Source organism: Electrona antarctica (assembly GCF_951216825.1).
Source record: "Electrona antarctica genome assembly, chromosome: 1".
Lineage (NCBI taxonomy): Eukaryota > Metazoa > Chordata > Actinopteri > Myctophiformes > Myctophidae > Electrona > Electrona antarctica.
In genome coordinates this window covers 61,057,341-61,077,850 of record NC_136806.1, presented here as the reverse complement: position 1 = coordinate 61,077,850, position 20,510 = coordinate 61,057,341, and the positions used below count along the sequence as shown (strand labels likewise).

The following is a 20,510-nucleotide window of genomic DNA, read 5'->3' as shown; positions in this document are numbered from 1 at the left end:
CAGTCATTAAGACATGTGAATCCCTTGACTCCTTCAAAACCGCTCTCAAAGGGCACCTACGGTACGTATGGCTGCAATTCGAAACTGGCCCCCGTAAAATCTGAATCCCCCCCCCCCCCCCCCCCCCCTTTCCCCTCACTGTATATGTTTCTTTTCCCTTTTTACCTCCATTATGATGAATTCCTGTTCTGTTCTTTGTCTATATAGAAGTGTCTATTTGTACGTCTCTAAATGTTTTGATGAATTGAACATGGTGGACCCTCTTGTAAACAAGTGTAATGCTTAATTGGGTCGTCCACTCACAGTTAACAGCCTTTGTATTGAGTTTGTGCTTGAAATGTACTGTAATTCTGCAAACTGTTAATACATATTTCAATCAATCAATCAAACCTCTCCTACTTTCCTCTGAATTCCATAAAACCATCTTCCCTTCCTCTCCTCCTCCCACCTCTTTTGCCATATCTCTCCTTCATCTTTCTTTTAATAATGCTCTTACCCTCCATCTCGCTAACTTTCACTTTGTTGACTCCTTTGCCACCTCAAGTCTGTATACCTCCTCATTCCCTCTCACTCCAATATGTGCCGGTATACCCATACAAACACCACGCACTAAAGAATGACACCATACGTTTACTCATATGGGGTGCTAAGTCTGCTAACTGCACTGAGGTTTTGAATCTGAAAATTTTTATGAGCTCGCTATGACATTATTCCATTCGTCTTATTTTCAAGTCACTGCCTCACAAATCTATGTATAAAACAATATTATCATTGACAAGTTCTTCAATGCAAGGCTCCGACTTATGTAACTGTGCCATTCACCAAATGGAAATGTATTAATATACATAGAACCACAATGGAAACAAGTCCCCATTACCTTTTTGTGTTATCCTTTTAGCTTTAATGTCTGTACCTAATCAAATAAATACATACATTCAAATAAATTGAGGTCATAGTCAAAGCACTTGCTGTCCTGTCCTGTCGTGTATGTACTCACAGCACATGATAAATGCTATGGTTTCCAAACTTTATTCAACTTCCAGTTATGTACAGTTCATCCCTGCATTATACAGTTATTACAAACAAATAATAATCATGAAATCATTTTTTTTAGAATCAGCTTTTAGATGAACCCGCAAACAACTTGGTTGCTCTACGCCAGTGGTTCTCAACCTGTGGGTCCATATGATTTTTGGGGGGGGTCTCTAGAGATGACAATAAAGTGACAATTTAAGATTACATTAAAAAAATAATACCAATAATATCAGCACAATATACTATAAAAACTGGTCAAACATTGGCCAAATTGTCAAAAAATGTAAGAGGCAAAAAAATCATTGTGAGCTTTTAGATCGGCTATTTTCACCTATTATTTATCTGTGGAACTGAGTCAAAGAAAATGGAATGCCTCAACCCCTGCGTTCCTTATTAGGGTATCACATGCTTATCAGGGTAGGGGGTCCCCAGTTCAAATATGATGATGTTGGGGGGGGGGTCACTCACAGCCTGAAAAGGTTGAGAACCACTGCTGTATGTGCGAACGCACATTGGCATCATGTGGCGTTTAGCCCATTTTTGGCAGGAACCCCTGTTGGTGTTAGCATTATGATATGCTTTAGCTATTGAAAAATAGCAGATCTACAAGCTCATAGCGCACCACCGAGTGGCACGCTACGAGCTTGTAGGTCTGCTATTTTTGACATAGAAACATAGCTTTTTCAGAAAACTGTCAGGATGTAGAAGACATTTTTAGAATCTGATCTCAGGTCAGAATGGGTTAGAGAAAAACAAAGACTGCCGAAGTAGACAACCCGCAACACTCCAATTTAGAAGGGTAAATTCTTGTAGGTGCAAGGCTCAAAGATACTCAATACTCAACATAAAACATGTGAAAGGGACATTCATTGAGTGCTGCTGGCGTTTCCTTCTTTCTATCATGTGGGGGGTTATTATAACAACTCAACCAAAAATGCTATCTTGAGAATAGAGCTTTAGCACAGAATAACATAACATTCAGGGCAACACACAAGTTCAGAAGAAGTGCATCTCATTTGTCAAAGGACAGGTTCAGTAGTAACTATAAGGTATACACCTTAAAAATGTAACTAAAAAACATCGCATGGATGCATGGATATTATTGTCAAAAAAAAAACAAGTCAATCAATTGTTCCACCCTATCAGGAGTAACAGAATTAGTTCAGAACAAATTAAATCACAATAACACTTCAGCAGTGCTAAATAACTATAGCTATACATCACAGCTGGTATGTATGGTAAAGTGACATGAGATGGGACTGAGGTATGTAGAAAGCTGAGAACTTGTTTTGAAAGAAAGGTTAGATCAGTAGGAGGACGTGCACGTGTCTGACCCCTGTCTTCATGCACTCTAAAGGAAACATATTGTTAAATAGTTGGACTCACTACTCATGTTGTTCACATGTTTGAGCACAAGAGAGAAGGAGAGAAAGTGACCGTGTGTGTGTGTGTGTGTGTGTGTGTTTTAGTTGTCTAGTTGATCACAGCAGAGGATGCCATCTTGTTGATTCCACACAGCTTGTTACCCCTGTATAAGTTATAGTAACCCTGTATATGAGAGAGAGAGAGAGAGAGAGAGAGAGAGAGAGAGAGAGAGAGAGAGAGAGAGAGAGAGAGAGAGAGAGAGAGAGAGAGAGAGGTGAATTAATGAGTTAAAGTTAAAGAATTGTTCTGTAAAAGACAAATCCATAACATTTGGATACTAAATATGGACGAATCAATGGAAAACACATGCAGTCAGTCACAGCTGTGTAGTTGGAATGCATTCTTACTTGTTCCCCATAGTCCTCTCCCCAGCTGTTCTTGATGGCCCAGAATGGAGTGCCTTTACCTGGACAAACAGACACACACTCGGTTACAATGAGACTCACACGACAACAATCAACGTGTTGACGACAGAAGTGAACTTCAAGCAGAAGTTCAATCAGGGCAATCAATCAGCATAATTACAGTGCAGCAAATGACACGTAGCCTGCAGAGTTAGTTCAGTCAGTCACACTCGAGGGAGTTCATGCCGTGCTCAAAGGCGCATTCTATACTCAAGGGGTTAACACGCTGAATTTCTATGTGGGTGTATAAGTGTGTGCAAGTTCCCCATGGGGGGTTCATTGTATATCTATCTCCCTGCTCTTAATGTTTATGATGGTTAATCGTGCCGAGCAGGGAGTAAATGCAGCAGAGCCGAACGCCAAGATAAATGTCATAAGCACACTTGTATTCTCATTCTATAATAAATATTGGTTAAATCTATTCCGTGAGTTGTCTGACTGAACAGTTCCAGACCAACAGGAACGCACCCAGGGCCCCGCGTCCGAAACGGTTGAGAAATGACAGAGTTACCGTGTGGTAGGTCCCTCTACTGTACTGTACTGTACTGTACTGGCACACCCGAAATCACCATATATACAGTTAATATGTGCATGTGTTTGTGTGTGTGTTAGGTTGCGCACAGGTGGTGAAAAACAACCATGCTGTTTTCGTGCTCAGACGCACCGAGCCACGCACCCCGCCCAGCCAGCCACCCACCCACACACATAGTCACTTAAGGAAGTGGTTGCACCACTTAATAAAAAAACGACTAAGCGTAGCCAGCTGTACATTGCAGCTGATTCCAAGTGTTGCTCAAACCACACCGCATGAAAGGAAGAGTAGGGTTAAGATGCACACGTGATTGTTTTTGTTCCATTTACAGAACAGAGAACAGAGAACTGTGGGGAGAGAGAAGCGGTGCGGAAAATGGTACGTAAACCCAAAACAAATGATTAACACTTCTCTGCGTCATTGGAACATTTGCAAAAATGTTTAAGCCAGCTTAAATTGTTTTGCAGCTGTGTCGGGCATTAGTTTGCAGCTTGCCACTGGCTCCTGTTGTTCTTTGTTGGCATGCTTTGTTGCTGCTAGTATGAATGCAGCATTACATCACTGTTACACATATTAAAACTGTTTAAATGCCAGGGACGTTAAGACGAGATTAATCTAATTATGCACTGATTGCCAGGGACGTTAAGACGAGTTTTTTGGATAAAAAAAAATATATATATATATATATTTATTTTTTTATTTTTTAATCCATATTTTGAAAATTCGTCTAATCTGGTGTGCAGGTGATGACATGCACATGACATGCACAATATAATTACATTTTCTTTATTTTCTTTATAATGGGCTTTGGTGGCACCGAGGGCCAAAACTGGTGTCCACCAGGTGGCACTGAAGGAGTTTTAAGATTGACGATGCCGAAGGGCCCCATCTAATTTCCGCATCCACAGTGCGGAAGAAAGAGAAAAAATGGCTGCCATGCGAATATGGTCTATGAAGCAGCTGAAGCAGACAACGTCAAAACATTCATCGGGGTGGTGTATAATAGTGGATTTGTGTTGTCTTACGTTCTCCAAATCCCACCAGCAGCACGGCGTGGTCAATCATCCACGGGTTGCAGAAGATCTTCAGGGGGTGAGACACGCCCTTCCTGTAGAACTGTGTCGGGGGAATTATACATTACGTTTTAACCCATTCAGGCCTGACGTCGAAAAAAAAAAAATAATCTAAATCGATTTTTCAAAAATAGCAGACCTACAAGTTCATAGCGCGGCACTCGGTGCTGCGCTATGAGCTTGTAGATCTGCTATTTTTCAATAGCTAAATTATAACATAATGTATGTAACCACCAAAAGGGGTTCCCGCTCAAAATGGGTTAAAAGGCGAATAAAAATGTATATTGTATATACAGTAGTATACACACAAGATAAAGTGGAGGCAAAGTAGATTTAAATATGGTCTTAGGTTGATCACCTATAGAGCACCGAAGTCCTGACGTCACTTTCAGTAGAGGGCACCAACACACAGGTTTATAGGTTTTTTATTTGTATTGAAATCTCCATAGGGCGATTTTATGTCGCTTCATATAAGAACTGTGTTTGAAAAATAAACCGATCACCCCGGCCTTTTCACTCATATGGATATGAAGCATCGACTGAAGGTGGAAATGTACAAATATACCCAAAGAGTAACAAAATAAGCGTTAGAAACGAGCCAAACAACCCAGAGACTACATTTCCGGGTAGGCTGCTTCTGCCCGCAGCCCGTCGCACAACAGAAACTGAACGTTAATTACGTTTATTTTTATTTTATTGATATATAATGTATCGTGGTTAGTACGAGTCGAGTCACCACCAGCTGAGCTTACGTCAACGAGGAATCTCAGGAACGCAATATGTTGACAGCTGGGCGTGACGTATATGCTCAGCGACATTGCATTCATATGTAGTTTCAAGGCTTTTGCGGTCACATTAATTCCATTTTCTCTAGAAACTGGCTGTATCAAATATGAATGGACATCATTAACGACGCACAGCCACTCCCCTGACAGAAACGCCGGGGTGGTCGGTTTATTTTTCAAACACAGTTCTTATATGAAGCGACATAAAATCGCCCTATGGAGATTTCAATACAAATAAAAAAACCTATAAACCTGTGTGTTGGTGCCCTCTACTGAAAGTGACGTCAGACTTCGGTGCTCAATACCAGTGGTTCCCTAAAACCTTTAGCTCAAGACCCAAAAGAGAAATTAGACGTTTGGCCCGGGGCCCAAACTAGTAACCTGGCTTGGCCAGCCTCATAGCGGGGAGGAAACATCAGTGAACCCTCGCTATGAGTCTGGCCGCGCCAGGCTACCAAACTAGCACAAACATAGCAGATCTACAAGCTCACAACGCATCGCTTCATGCTACGTTGTGAGCTTGTAGATCAGCCTTTTTCCTTTTTTCCTTAACAAAATGTATGGAATTTCTTGGACTTTCTTTTTTATTTCTTCACAAAAAGAAAAAGCATCACATTTGTATTTGATGAATGAATTCCTTTGTGGGAATGTTTTTTAGAAAATGTTTTGAAATTATGGAGGAATCAGGGGACCCATACAAATCTGCGACCCACAAATGGGTCCTGACCCACGGTTTGGGAAACAGTGATCTATACAATACAGTTGGTACTGGCAGTAGCGTCACATCATTTTATTTTTTACCTGCATGGCAAAGGCATTCAGGGCCACAGAGGCCGGTCCATTCTCAGCCAGCCAAGCAGCAATTTCTGAAACAAATAAATCATTGCAATTTATGTCTTTCCTAAGTACCTGTTCATCAACTCTTTACACCCCATGTATTATAATTTGCACAATATCTTTAGCCAAATAATGTCAAATATTGTGTGACAATATCAAATTCCATTTCTACTTCAAAAATATCAAAAATAGCAGATCTACATGTTCAAATCACGTGTCATCCTGATGCATGTCTGAAGCGTGTCTGATGAAGCGTGCAAGCTCGAAACGTCAGGGTGAAATAAAACCTGCCTGCAATGAAGCCCTTCAGTGCGCAAGTGTTTTACATGTTTTACTCCCACGTCATGATGCGACCATGTTGTGAGCTTGTAGATCGGCTATTTTTGAACATTTTCATAAAAGTATAAAATAGGGGCGCCGGGGCCTATGGGCCACATGGCTCAGCAAGTCTTACTTATAGAACAAGACACTTATTAGGCCATATCACGATATCCGAAATTGCAGACAATCTCTAGTCTCACATTACAATATATTGCCCAGCGCTAAACGCTAACGTTTTTGTCTCATCCTTGTAGCCCCCTCACCTTTCTCATCTTGGGACAGTTCCACAGAACTGTTGATGTATGCGGCCACCTTCCCACTGCTGAAGCCACAGTTCTCCTTGTGACCAGTGTACGAGTAGTCTGTCTCAGTCTCCAGCCCACCTGCAAGTAGTAGTACACACACCATAGTTGAAGATGAAACCGCAATGAAGCGTGTGACGTGACTCACAATTCAAGTATTGTTTAATTTAACCCCTTTTGGTGTTAGCATCATGTTATGCTTTAGCTATTGAAAAATAGCAGATCTACAAGCTCATAGCGCGCCACCGAGTGGCGCGCTATGAGCTTGAAGGTCTGCTATTTTTGAAAAATCGAAGAACGACTGACATAGAAACATAGCTTTTTCAGAAAACTGTCAGGATGTATAAGACATTTTTAGAATCTGATCTCAGGTCAAAATGGGTTAATATGTTGTCGTAGTACAGCACTGTTGCATGGCGAAGACTTATCCCAGCAAGCACGGTCAGGAACTGGACGAATTAGTGACGTCTCTATTGGGGCCAGATCAAGTCAAACTAGTCAGATCTGACCCAGAATATCACCTGATTTCAACCAACATACATTCTGCCCACTAAGACGGACGTCCCTGGATGAATCATAGAGAGAGTCTGATCGAAGTAATATCATAACTAGTCAGATCTGGCACAGAATAAGCTAAATTATAACTGATGAAGACGTCCTGGAAATGACGTAAAAGATCATCCCCATATGGGCTGTGATCTGGCCTAGTCCTGAACGTCACCGGAGGACATCATCATGACGTCATTTAATTGGCTTGCTGGGATGTTATCCAGCATGGAGCACCTCAAAACTATCCACCCAGTGATGTAACTAGGTTTTCAATGTAGCCTGGGACTAACTGGTGGTCATTTGTATGAGTCCTAAAATGTTTTTTGAGAAATTAATAATAATAATAATAATGGATTTTGTTTATAATGCACTTTACATTCCAAGGAATCTCAAAGTGCTACAATAAAAAGAAGAAACATTACACGATTATGACGTCAAATTGCAGTGTTAAACCCGTGTTTGATTATTATATGGCTATAATCATGGTTATATAATATCAAACATGGGCTTAACACTGCAATGTTGATAATGTATGTGAAGAAAAAAAAGTAAAAGAAAAAAAAAAGAAATCCTGAATCTGAATCATTTTGGGGGGGGGGGAAAGGTCTGATCTATACTTTGTGTAAGACAAAAGTTCCTCTGTCTAGTGTAGGGGGAGTGAAGCGAGCAAGAAGAAGACAGAGGAGAAGAGAGAGGGGTAGAGGGGAGACAAGAAGAAGGTTTGTTGTTGTACTGAGTTTGCCGTTTCTGTACACGTTGAATGAACACACAAAAGGTTGATATTGTAAAGACACAGCTCGTTCTTTATACACCCCCCCCCCCCCCCCTCCCCCTCCCCCAAGTGTTTTCACCTAAAAGAACAATTTTACCCCGGGCCGCGGAGTTTCGCGCGATGCGCGACACGGCCGTTCGGCCACTCTGGAGAGAAGGAGACTGCACTGGTGCTTTCATTCACGTTGTCTCTGGGTATAATATGAATACTGGAGAATGTCTCGCATTATAAGTGCTGATTCTGTTCATAACATGGACACTGCGATGGTTTGTTTGATGCATCCTTTAAAACCGTGAGTCAGATACGCAAGGCAAAATTGTAAATGGTGCATTTATATAGCGCCTTTATCCAAGGCACTTTACATAGATTGTGCATTACGTTCACCCATTCATACACCGATGGCAGCGGAAACCATGCAAGGCACCAACCAGCACATCAGGAGCAATTAGGGGTTCAGTGTCTTGCTCAAGGACACTTCGACACTAACTCTGGGGGAGCCCGGGTTCGAACTGGCGACCTTGCGGTTACCATCCAGCCACTCTACCCCTGAGCCACCGCCGCCTAGTTAGAGGGCTAGTTACATCCCTGTGGTCCACTCTTGTCTTTCTCACCCAGCTTCTCAATGGACGCATACGCATTTGATGGCAGGCCGCCTCCACATGCCTGGTCCAGCACATCACAGTCAACCAGCTCTGTGAGGGACAAATCAATAAAACAAATCAATGAAGTCAGCTTGTCTGTATAAGTAAACAGTAGCCTACAACCGACAAAGAACGTTGTTTACATGTGCTATAAACCACTTTCAATCTGACATTTTGGGCATGTGACTATATAGGTGAAGGTGAAAAGAAAATAGTGAAAATAGCAGATCTACAAGCTCACAACACGGTGCCGCATCATGAGCTTATCAGCTATATCAGATATTTCGCAACGTCAAACCATCATATTATGAGGAATAAAATAGCGCTTAAACTGTTTGCATGACGTTGTGTCTATATGCACATCCATGTATGTGTGTTTGTAGTACCCAGTGGTGGAAAGTGATGTATTTGTACTTTACGATTTCCAATTCCCAGTACTTTTACTTCTACTCCACTACATCAAAGAGGCAAATATTGTACTTTTACTCCACTACATTTATTTGAAAACTTTAGTTACTAGTTTGATTATGAGTACAAAACATACCTTAAACACTTTAACAGCTTTATATACAGTTCAGCCATTTGAAAATAGCCGATCGACAAGCTCAGGATGCGTCGGGATGCGACACATTGTGAGCTTGCAGATCTGCTATTTTCGAAATGTTTTTATGCATTTGAAAACTTGAAATTGGACATTCTGCATGAGTGAGTACTCTCTACTTTTGGTACCACATTTCAATGCCAATACATTTGTACTTTGTACTCAAGTACATTTTGAATTCCAGACTTTTACTTGTAACGGAGTAGGGCCTCACTCAGACCTTTACATCAGATTGCTGTATGCTTGCTGTATACAAAGGGTGTGACACAGCTTGCCCCAATGCATTTCCAATGGGAGTCACATGGTCTGACACAACACTTGTGTTGTATGAGGGGGAGGGGCGCAGTCGAAACACAGCCGAAAGCCATACAACAGCTTGTAGTCCAAAATGTAGTCCTCAAACCATGTGACTTCCATTGGAAATGCATTGGGGCGGCCATGACACTCACAGAATGCACACAACAAGCATGCAGCAATGCTGCAAAGGTCTGAGTGAGGCCTAGTTCTACACAGCAGTATTGATACTTTTACTTCAGGAAAACAATAGAGTACCACTGGTATTACCTTGTTCAGACAGCGACAGCAAGGTGCCATTCTTCAGGAACCACTGGCCCTCGATGTTGCCTGTGACGGAAAACGCCCAGCAAGACCCGCACATGCCCTGCAAATGCACACAGACGCGCACGCGCACGCACGCGCACGCACACGCACACACACACACACACACACACACACACACACACAGAGAGAGAGTAGGCCTGTCATATAATCGCAATTATTTGAGATAATCGCAAATATTTTGTCATAATTGTTTCCATGTTGAAAGATTTTCATGAATTAAAAAACTATTTCCACAAATCTTTTTAAACCTTTTTTAAGTATAGAAAGAATGAATTTGTCAGTATAGTTTCTTTGTTTATTTGTCATATCTGTCCCATGCATTTTTTATTTACGAAACCTAAAAGGGCAAACATGTATTCTTTATTCATAATGTTCCAATGTTCAATACAAAATACACGATTTAAACAACCCATTTTGGGGCGGGAACCCCTTTTGGTGTTTTAAACATTATGTTATAATTTAGCTATTGAAAAATAGCAGACCTACAAGCTCGTAGCGCGCCACTCGGTGGCGCGCTACGAGCTTGTAGGTCTGCTATTTTTGAAAAATCGTGAAAATATTTATTTCCGAAAACTGGAGGATTTAGAAGATTTTTTTTAAAATTTCGAGGTCAGGCCTAAATGGGTTGATGCTAATCGCAATGATTTGTGTAATCGTCAACTTAAATGTGTAATCGTGACGGCTCTAGGTGAGAGTGTGACAGAAAGAGAGCTATACACTGACACCAAGCTAGACAGGAACGCCCAAAAACGTCACATCCGGCTTTAGCCTGGGGTAAGAATTTTCTATGGCTGCCAATGCAACTTGGTCCAATCCTTAATCACATACGGACAAACATCTATGCCGATGCTATCTAACTTGCGGAGGTATAGCGTGCCTTGTCCACGGGCAACAGATCTTTCAACGTATGGCATTGCAAATACGTTTGATAATCGCTACTCTGCTCAATATTGTTTTGAAAATGCCGCAAATTGCATTGCAATGAACGAGCGCAAATCACAACTTCCCCAGGGGGTGGGCGGAGTCACAGTTTGAGGCGCTGATTAAGCGCCGTGGTGTCAGTGTATAGACGTTATACCTATAATATTCATACTATTCAGGTCATTTCATGGACTTTCTGAGTTCATCTTTGAGGTCTCTACCTGGTTTTTAACGGAGCTGACGGCTCCATGGTCCCTCCAGTCCCAGCTAGCAGGGGCAGGAGCACGGGCGGGAGCGGCCGGTTTCAGAGACCGACGCAGAGTCCGTTGGCTCAAGAGGGGATTCAGGTAGGTAGAACGGAACTCCTCCTCTGTCACATGACAGAGAGAATAAGTGAAAGTGAGACGTTTTGCAATGCATGCACGAAAAAACAAACAAAAAACAATATATATATATATAAATATTAGGCATGTAACGATATATCGTATATCGATATATATCGATATTAATCCCGACGATATGAATCGATTCATTGAAATTAAAAAAATCGATTTTCAAAAAAATGGGGGGGGTCTAGTGTGTGATGTGAAATGTGAGCTTTAGTCATATTCCATCATATTCAAGTGCTTTTGGAGAAATGATAGTCACTTTCAGCAGTAGAGCACTGTAGAGGGGAGCTGTGTGTGTCTGTGACTGTGCCCAGGTGATGATGGTCGTTGATGCTCATCAAGGAAGGCAATTATGTTTCTGCACTGTCAAAAGTAATGCTACTTCTTTTGCAATGTAGTTAAATAAAAAATCTCAGTCTCAATTTTTCTTTAAAATATATATATTTTTTAATATGGTGAAAAATCGTATCGTGAACCTCATATCGTGATACGAATCGTATCGTGAGTTGAGTGAATCATTACATGCCTAATATATATATTTATTACATGGCTTGGTTGAATGCTTGATTCTGATTGGTCAATCGCTTAATTCAGCGGTGAGTTATCTCATGATAATGACTGCTCCGCTGTATAATGACCGCTGCCTAATCAAACCCTCTGAGCACCACCAGCTGCGCCCCGCTTGATTTACTGCCGTTTCCAACATAACAGCCATGTAAACACACACACTAGTGACACACAATGTAATTTACAGCTAAACATTGCTCTTAAAAGTGTTTTTGAAAACATTTGAGCGAGAAATAGACGAAGCAGGACCCGAAAATTGATTCTATTTGATCAACTCACTTCCTTGTTTTCTGACAGTGCTGCAGCCCTGCAGCTGGGCAGACGCAGCCAGCGCGAACTTATGGAATACTTTTTTTTGTTGTGTTTTGGGTCAATGTATTAATTTACGTTAGTTAGCCATGTAATAAGCGGGATAATATCTGGCTAGGTGGTCATTGTCGGGATATAATTATAATTATCTCCCGACAATGACCACCTAGCCAGATATTATCCCTTACATATGTTTCTTCAGATCAACTCAAGGGAACATGTACTATGACATAGTACATGTTCCAATAACAATAACATAGTAACACTGTTATTGTCGCTGTCGGGCAGAAACCTTCTATCTATCGTTGTTACGTTATATTCTACTTCATTGTATTACTCCATGACCTGGCTAAGATATGTATGCACTTCATTACTTCATACGTTATATTCTACTTCATTGTATTACTCCAGGACCTGGCTAAGATATGTATGCACTTCATTTAGCGGGGGAATATCTCAACTGTTCTTGGCTAATATGACCCCCGCGAACAACTTAGGAACTGTGAGAACTTCTCTATCCGGGGCGAAATACCCCCAAAATGACCACGCCCTTTTTAAAATAACCGCTACTTAACCCATTTTGGGCGGGAACCCCTTTTGGTGTTAGCATTATGTTATGCTTTAGCTATTTTTGAAAAATCGAAGAACGACAGCTTAGCTGAAACATAGCTTTTTCAGAAAACTGTCAGGATGTAGAAGACATTTTTAGAATCTGATCTCAGGTCAAATTGGGTTAAAACATGGCTCTATGTTCTAAACCGTTGGAGCTACAGATGTTCTGAACATAAAAATCCACATGTTATGAGCTACTTTATGTCAAGAAATTGTTGGAGTTTGGAAGCGCTCGTTGGATAATCACTCAACGGCCCTGCGTGCCACCTGTTTTGAATTTGCACATGATAATGCAGGAAGGCAGCAGGATGGAAGTGAGCGCTTCCAAACTCCAATACTTAGAAAAAAAATCACCTGCAAAGAATTATTTTTCCCACTATTTGCCGAAAAATAACAGTTTTAGTTTAGTTTTGGTTTCCACCCGAACAGCAACGATATAATAATAGCGTTCTTACAATGCAAACGCATACACACATTAATAACATAGAGTACATACCTGTGAGATCACTGAACTTGGTGACGCCATACTCGGCAGAACCTTGGTCCAGAGACTGGATCTTCTCAGCCGTCTTCAGATTCTGGTGGAAGATACGCAGACGGCGGTCTACCTCTGCGGGGTCATAGGTCAGAAAACATTTTCATTTATCCCATTTAGGCCTGACGTGGAAATAAAAAAAACGTTCGCTCTGAAAGAATTATATGTTCAAAGATTTGCGCCGCATTTTTACGATTTTTCAAAAATAGCAGACCTACAAGCTCGTAGCGCGCCACTCGGTGGCGCGCTATGAGCTTGTAGATCTGCTATTTTTCAATAGCTAAAAGTATTACATAATGCTTAGTTAAAACACCAAAAGGGGTTCCCGCCCAGAATGGGTTATGCAATGACATTCGAAAAGGACGAATATTTGCTTGAATATGTTTTTTGTTTAGTCTTTTTGGCCATGTTTCCCTGTGCTAATATTTAACGACACTAGAAATCCCACTCCTTCGCCTGGGCCAGCCGAACGTTCCAGGCACCTAAGCTGGTAAACTTTGCTGGGTGTCTCCCCCCCCCCCCATCTCTCTCCCTGTTTTCTGTCAACTCACTGTGAATCTATCAATAAAGGTCCCAAAAATATCTTTAAAAAACAAAAATAAATCCCACCTTCTTTTATCATAGTATTTTATGCTGTTATATATAATTTCCTGCTATTTATTGAAAAGTGACTGTACGCCCGGGGCGAGTTGGTAAATGGGCGACTCGTTTGGTATTCTTACAGCATTCGATTTAGAGGTAATTCGATATAGACTTTTTCTGATTATTCATCATTTTGAGACGAGGAAAGTTTAGGCTGATATGAACCAATCTTTTCTCTCTCTCTACAGTATGTGTTGTAATTGCCCTTCATGGATCACATTTGCGGATTAATTTGCAGAGGGGAAAAAAACAAAAAAACAATGCTTTCTTTGTTCAGTTCTGGAAATATGTGGAAATATAGGGATTATGGCGCACAGTGCAGCCACACACACATCGTGGCATTGTACTGTTCTATTATGTTCTGTCAGAGTATTTGTGGACAACACACTCACCCTCCTGGCTGCTGTAGTCTTTATTGTATTTGGCCACGAACTCTTTGAACTGACCCAGCAGCTCCACAGACTAAGGACAAAACACACGCACGCACGCACACACGCAGTCACGCACACACACACACACACACACACACACACACACACACACACACACACACACACACACACGCACGCACTTAGCATGGTAGTATAACGGTAGGATATAACACATTGACCTCGTCTAAGTAAACATCGACATCAGACCAAGGCAGAGGTGATCAATATGTTGATACTGTTGTCAATAATGCGTCACCTCCAGTGGTTGGCTCGTAGACCGTGGCAGATTATCAATGCTGTTGGTCTCCTCAGGCTGTTGTTGTTTAACTGAGAGAAGGAGCACAGATACAGAATAATAATAATAACTTTATTTATATAGCACCTTTCTAGACAAGGTCACAAAGTGCTGCACAGCAACACTAAAACAAATCAAGGGAAGCAAAACACAAACATTATGTTATAATTTAGCTATTGAAAAATAGCAGATCTACAAGCTCGTAGCGCGCCACCGAGTGGCGCGCTACGAGCTTGTAGGTCTGCTATTTTTGAAAAATCGCAAAATATTTATTTCAGAAAACTGGAGGATTTAGAAGATTTTTTTTTAAATTTCGAGGTCAGGCCTAAATGGGTTCAAATGGATGTAACAGAAAATCAATCCTCCATGATATGCAGTTCAATGGCCAACACGTTGTTTGAGAGTCACTGACCAGACGTCGGCTCACCTGCAGGCTGACACTTCTGTTTGAGCAGCGTTGAAGTGCCCTGCCAGGGGATGTCCCAGATCTCGAACACACACACCTCCGTCTAGCAGCCACACACAGGACATGGGGGGTATTTTATATTAAAACACAGCGTATCACTTTGAGAACCAGCGTTCTAAAGAAAATAGGTGTGGTGGAGTTTCTTCAGTTCTACAGGTAAAACAATGTGTCAGCGCCAATGTGTACTTCTGAGGATGACATCTTACAAAGTCACACAAAGGGCCGAACAAAGCCAACTTGTTATGTGTATTTGCAGGTTTACTAATAGGTCACTATAATAACTAAGTCACCTGACTATGACTATAGAGACTAAAGCAGAACAAAGCAAGGTTATGAAATGTTAACCTCTTCTCACGCAAGATTGATGTTGAGAAACCAACTGACTCTCGCACGCACACACACTGTGACACACACACACACACACACACACACACACACAGATGCGCACGCGCACGCACACACACACACACACACACACACACACACACACACACACACACACACACACACACACACACACACACACACACACACACACACACACACACACACACACACACACACACACACACACACACACACACGGGGGGGGGGGGGGGGGGGGTCATCACCATACCAGCTTGTGATGGACATTTTGATCAATATTTTATACTTTTGTTACAGACATATAAAACAACTGGTCAATCATTTCACCAGAAACCCAAATGACTAGCCCCTAAATGTAAACAAATGGACTCATAATGTGCCATAGTGTCTATGCCAGTGTGCAACGTATATTAACGATGCGAGAGCTCTATCCAGGCCCATGTATGGTACACTGTACACAAATACATTTTCAGTTCCTTATTTCTTTTTCTCAGTTATCTGCTGGAAAGTTCTAGTCAAATGATTTGTGGTTTGTCAGAAAGTAGCCTCGATACCCAGGCTTTCATTTCGTCTAGTCAGAAAGGGTCTTTCCAAGTTCCCCTTTCTTCACTCTCACTCTACAGTTGATTCATTTCCCCATCAAAGATAATGTGTTTGTATACAATGTATTTTGTGTCATGCTGTCTGTTCCCAAACGCATTCAACTGATGTCTTAATTGTCTCATTAGTTGTGGTTGAAAAATAGTAGTAGCTAAATAAACGGGTCAATCCTGTGTTAATTCATTCTGCCCCACTCGTTTGTTTGGGTTAATGCTGACAAGTAAGTCTTTAGTTTAGAGTCTTTAGACTGGTGTGATGTAAGGTATATGCCAGTGGAACAATGAATGAATTAAGGCAGCGATTAGCAAACATTACTTCTAGCTGTCTGTCTTGTCTTGCATCCTCACCCGATGCAATCATGTGCGGGTACCAACACGACATGTTAATGAGCATGTCATCCCGACTTGAGAAAGCCCGGAGGGGCGAAACGTTGTTGTATTTATAGGTCGTAATCAAAAAGACGGGAAGCAGAATTATATCGTGTGCGGACATTCCACTTTTTTTCTTCATTCAGTCATTTTTTGGGTCCAGCACCGTATTCTGAAACTGGGATGTGAATATCGTTTTCCTGCTTTACATTTCATCCCGAAACCAGTCACCAGAATCATTCAAACTAATCATTTTTTAGGATAGCGTACACATTAAAACCAAATTGTACGGACCAAGTTGTACGGACATATTGATGACCCCTGACACACACGCACGCACACGCGCGCACACACACACACGCACGCACACACACACACACACGCACACGCACACGCACACACTCTACCTTCAGTTGGTGTGGCTCAGGATAGAAGTCACATGTTCTGAGCACAGTAGATTTCTTGCACTGTGTGTTGCTCAACTCCACTGTAATGGCATAGCGGATTCCCTTCACCAGCTGCAATCGCAAAAACCCACACAATTAAACAAAAGACTGTTATCGTTTTGTGAACCTAAAAGATCAGTATAGCTTGCCTTTAGGTCATCAAAATCTCCTTCAAAACCACTCTAAAATAGCTCTTTTTACAGGTGGCTGCAATTCGTAACTGGCCCGTGTAAAAACTACAAGCTTATCACCAGAAATGCAATTTACAATTTACAATTTAGGCATTTAGCAGACGCTCTTAATCCAGAGCGATTTACATTAAGCAAGAACAAAAAGCATGGGAATACATCACATATGTAAAATGCATTTATCGCGAAACATGCGTAAGCTAAGAACGTAACTAGAACATATCTATATAATGACACTATACATATAAACTATAACTAGAACATATCTATATAATGACACTATACATATAAACTATACATATATGCTATACTATGCTGTACATATATACTATGAAGTGCTATGACTACATACATTGCACTTATTGTGCTGTCTACATGACATGCTATAAGTCTGTTTCAAATGCTATATAAGTCTAAGAAGTGCTGTCTAAGGGGGTAGGATAAGTGCTATGGGCCATGATGGAGTCTGAAAAGGTGGGTTTTCAGACTACGGCGGAAGATCGGGAGTGATGCTGCAGTTCTGATTGCAACGGGAAGTGCATTCCATCCAACTGTTTACTGTACATATCTTTCTTTTTTGATTATATGATCATCGTTTATATGATGTTTTTGCATTTTATTGTATAGGCCTATCATTGTCTGTCTTTAAATGTGTTGATGAATTGAATACACAGGACCCCAATGGAAAAAGCCCGTTGTGCTTCCTTTCTGTATATCCTTTTAGCATTATTTTGGATGGAACTGTACCATATACGTCTGTCCTTTGCAAACTGTCACAGTATTCAATAAATCAATTAAAATCATGTAGACAAACCAGGAGGAGCAAAGGAATCATGCCATGCTGTTAGAGAAACATTTCCACGTTACCGTCTGTGCACACTACACAGTCACACACTAATATTAATAATAATAATAACTGTTTAAAGTAAAGCTACAACATCAAGTCATGTGATCCCAGTCTAGTCTACACAGATGTCACGCAGTTCATGCATTGAATCATGAATGCAAAACACTGCTGGTGCACTGACGTATAGTTGTTTACAAAAACATGCACAGTAATGGCATGTAGAGATTAGCAGTAGGCCGGTAGGCCTACCTGGCCTAGCCGATTTAATAACAGTTAATAACGGTTATTTTCAGTAAATTACCGATTCGACACAGAAACGTGACGAATTAACATGGTTATTAAACAGCATAAAATAAGACAATAATCATCATACCTGTTTGCTTGCAGAAATGACCCTGCTGACTCTGCGGACGTGCATTGTATTGGAGCCCAGGTTGTAACGCTCCTCGGCGAACGCGAGGGCCTTCTTCAGTCCCGGGTCCGTCTCCGCCAGCCGAATGGGGGACCCCGGTGGCCCGACGAGAGGCCGGTCGAGGTCCTCACCCAAGCCCCGCACCGAACCTACGACCACGGCCATGGCCAAGCACACGATTAAAGGACCGGTGCGGTAGTGGTGGTGGAACCCGGCGTCCATGTTGTCGGTAAAAGCAGCGATTCGAGCAGAAAGGGGCCGCTGTCCAGTGGACAAAGCGTTTGTTTAATCACTAATCAGTTCACACGAGTAGGCCTATATACGCCGATATCAAACAAACAATGGGAGAGCGATTACGCTGCGCCACAGGGTCAGTGTTGTTGGGTGTTGACAGAACGGGGGCGATGAGGATGAAACGGTGGGGAGGAGACTCTGGGCATTAAAGGGAGATAGGCTATGTTCAAGAGCTGTAATGTGTTGTGTTGTGTAACTTGTGTTGCACACACGGAGCTCATAATATAGATCCTTAATAACTGGTTAAAAAGCCTTAATTACAATACGGTGAAGACAGAGAAGCATCTATCTATCAGTAGGCCTGTATATTCCTCTACTCATTTCTACATTCAAGAGTCACTTAAAACTAAAATGTTATTTTTTTTTTGATTGATTTTATTTTTCGTGTCTTGCACAGTAAACTCAATGAAAGCCAATTGAAGCAGATTTGGGCTGTAAAAAAAAAAAAAGCCCTTTTTGACATTATCGTTTTTCCTCTAACTATTTGATGTTTAAGATTTTACCAGAATATAAAAGTATATCTTCTAAAACATTTTTAATAATTTCCCATATTCTTTAGTAATCTTAACTGAACTTTACTCCATAAGATAGGGAGGGCTGAGCCCCACTAGGCCATTGATACCGATATATATATATATATATATATATATATATATAGTATATTAAAACTGTTGTGTTGAGCTATTGATGTGTTTATGATCTGACTCTTGAAAGTGGAAATAAATACATGAAACAGTAAACAACCCTCTCACTGTCCTGCTGTTCCATCCCTGCATGAGCCATTCAATGGTAATTGTAGTATAAGTATAGAGCACCGAAGTCCTGACGTCACTGCCCTCTACTACCAGTAGAGGGCAGTGAGCGCCATGGTTCATGTATGTTTTTATAAGCATTGTACTCTCCATAGGGGGATTTTAGATCGCCTCATATAAGAACTGTGTTTGAAAAATAAACCGATCACCCGGGCCTTTTCACTCATATGGATATGAAGCATCGACTGAAGGTGGAAATGTACAAATATACCCAAAGAGTAACAAAATAAGCGTTAGAAACGAGCCAAACAACCCAGAGACTACATTTCCGGGTAGGCTGCTTCTGCCCGCAGCCCGTCGCACAACAGAATCTGAACGTTAATTACGTTTATTTTTATTTTATTGATATATAATGTATCGTGGTTAGTACGAGTCGAGTCACCACCAGCTGAGCTTACGTCAACGAGGAATCTCAGGAACGCAATATGTTGACAGCTGGGCATGACGTATATGCTCAGCGACATTGCATTCATATGTAGTTTCAAGGCTTTTGCGGTCACATTAATTCCATTTTCTCTAGAAACTGGCTGTATCAAATATGAATGGACATCATTAACGACGCACAGCCACTCCCCTGACAGAAACGCTGAGGTGGTCGGTTTATTTTTCAAACACAGTTCTTATATGAAGCGACCTAAAATCGCCGTTTGGGGATCTCAATGCAAATAAACAAATACATGAACCTGGAGATTGACGACCTCTACTGAAAGTGACGTCAGACTTGGGAGCTCTATACCAGTAGCACCATTTGAAATGTGTACCCTATGGCCAGAAAAATAATGAAGTCTGTGTGTTTGACTGGATTGCAGAATTTCTACAATGGCCATAGTACGTTGGTTGCACTGCCCCTCCTTGTGGGGCATGAAGATATGACAAAATGTGAAAAAAGACCCCCACCTGTGACCGGCACTGTAGTAATAAAATGCATAGAGTCAAACTGTTAACCTCCTATCATAAAGATTGGCTCTGATCAACCAGGAAGCCCCAGGTGGTCTTCCTGAATAGCCTAGGTATTTTTACAGCTGCCGTAAGACAAGGCCTGTCGTCACAGACCCTACCTACAGATAGCCTTTAGACCTTTAGTTCTAGTGGGTCACTTTGGTGAGACACTG

General features: G+C 41.4%; 1 protein-coding gene across 2 annotated transcripts; it reads right to left on the bottom strand.

The window, feature by feature from the left end:
• Positions 1 to 1,016: 1,016 nt before the first annotated feature.
• On the bottom strand, positions 1,017 to 18,715 carry ctsf (cathepsin F). 2 transcript variants are annotated; one of them, XM_079508569.1, is made up of 14 exons: positions 18,254 to 18,715; positions 16,807 to 16,917; positions 15,012 to 15,108; positions 14,561 to 14,631; positions 14,266 to 14,335; positions 13,193 to 13,306; positions 11,041 to 11,189; positions 9,842 to 9,938; positions 8,647 to 8,727; positions 6,676 to 6,795; positions 6,056 to 6,120; positions 4,422 to 4,512; positions 2,808 to 2,866; positions 1,017 to 2,583 (listed from the first exon to the last, which is right to left on the bottom strand). In XM_079508569.1, exons 1-14 carry the CDS (start codon positions 18,512 to 18,514, stop codon positions 2,509 to 2,511), a joined length of 1,461 nt encoding a protein of 486 aa, XP_079364695.1. In that variant the 5' UTR covers positions 18,515 to 18,715; the 3' UTR covers positions 1,017 to 2,508. The 2 variants fall into 2 exon arrangements, with proteins under 2 accessions (XP_079364695.1, XP_079364696.1); XM_079508570.1 differs by having other exon boundaries at positions 15,027 to 15,108.
• Positions 18,716 to 20,510: the final 1,795 nt, after the last annotated feature.

Coding starts and splice junctions, on each gene's coding strand:
- ctsf (XM_079508569.1), bottom strand. CDS start 18,514: ATGGACGCCGGGTTCCACCACCACTACCGCACCGGTCCTTTAATCGTG. Junction 16,918..18,253: donor TCATTTCTGCAAGCAAACAG/GTATGATGATTA, acceptor TTGCGATTGCAG/CTGGTGAAGGGAATCCGCTA. Junction 14,336..14,560: donor CTACGAGCCAACCACTGGAG/GTGACGCATTAT, acceptor TTTTGTCCTTAG/TCTGTGGAGCTGCTGGGTCA.